This window comes from Austrofundulus limnaeus, unplaced genomic scaffold (assembly GCF_001266775.1).
Source record: "Austrofundulus limnaeus strain Quisiro unplaced genomic scaffold, Austrofundulus_limnaeus-1.0 Scaffold348, whole genome shotgun sequence".
Classification (NCBI taxonomy): Eukaryota; Metazoa; Chordata; class Actinopteri; order Cyprinodontiformes; family Rivulidae; genus Austrofundulus; species Austrofundulus limnaeus.
The window spans coordinates 195,492-196,656 of NW_013952750.1; the positions used below are offsets into that span (position 1 = coordinate 195,492).

Genomic DNA, 1,165 nt, shown 5'->3' on the forward strand with positions numbered 1-1,165 from the left:
AACATTTCCAAAAGAGTCAACTTTAACATAAGCATAAAGCAGTGGAGGCATTTAGTAAAACGTTCAGTGCATGTCTGCAAACTCAGAATCTGTTTTTTTGTTTTCATCTATTCTCAAATAATAAAACTCCAATTGTCCTAAAAAAAAGCAAAGGCAAACAAAAGAACACCAGCTCTCTCACCTCCTTTGCGACTTGTCCATCTGCCATGACCCACTTGATGCGGTAACCTTTAACTCCACCGGATGCTTGGTCCCAGCTGATGTGGGCGGAGTTGTGAGTGACGTCAGAAAACTGGAGGTTCTTGGGAGGATTCAGCGGTACTGAAAGGACAGAGAGTAATTTGTGACATTTTCTTTGAGAGTGAGGATATCTTTGGAAACAATTTAAAAATGAACATTTCAAATGTGCTTATGATTGTGTGTGCATTTTTTACACGTGGTTTCCCGTTGTGTAACAGGGTCACCGGCCTCCTCTCCATACATGGCAAAAACAGTKACAGAGTATTCAGTTTCAGGCATCAAGCCGTCCAGCTCCACGTCTGTCACTGTGTCAGGTACGTTCATCTAGAGGAACAATCAAGTAAAAACAAACTGTAGACCAGGGGTCTCCAACCAGTAGATCGTGAGCTCATTTAAAGTTGCTCTTCAGTGCTTATGAAAAAATAGGAGAASCAAAATTTAATTTGTCACTGGCCAAYCAAACTTTAATTTAATTACAATCAGGTCAWTCAAACCGTTTATGTAAATTCAKTGTTCTTTATGGTGGTTTCATGTAAATGGTAAATGGACTGTACTTATATAGCGCTTTTCTATCCATCCAGGACACTCAAAGTGCTTTACACCACAATCTGTGTCCTCATTTAACCATTCACACAGCGTTCTGTTAGATCTCCTACAAAGCTAAAATGTACAATCCTCTATGGAGACTAATCRGTACCAATCACATTCATACACTGATGGGACACATCAGTGGCATTAGGGGTGAAGTGTCTTGCCCAAGGACACAACAACTGAGACAACTTGGACGGGGGATCGAAACCAGTGACCTTCTGGTTTCAGGACTACTCCCCTAACCACTCTGTCACAGCCGCCCCCTGCCAATGTGAATTGAAGACAATGGGCCTCATGCAAGAACATGTTTGTATTCTTATCCTAAATTTCTCTT

General features: G+C 41.3%; 1 protein-coding gene across 1 annotated transcript in view; it reads right to left on the reverse strand.

Moving 5' to 3' along the window:
• Nucleotides 1-1,165, reverse strand: part of LOC106527895 (collagen alpha-1(XIV) chain) — a gene marked incomplete in the record, with an annotated part of 186,287 nt that overhangs the window by 112,991 nt on the left and 72,131 nt on the right. Inside the window, 2 exon segments of the mRNA XM_014022903.1 lie at nucleotides 182-321; nucleotides 435-564. Of these exon segments, the coding sequence (XP_013878357.1) occupies nucleotides 182-321; nucleotides 435-564 (270 nt within the window).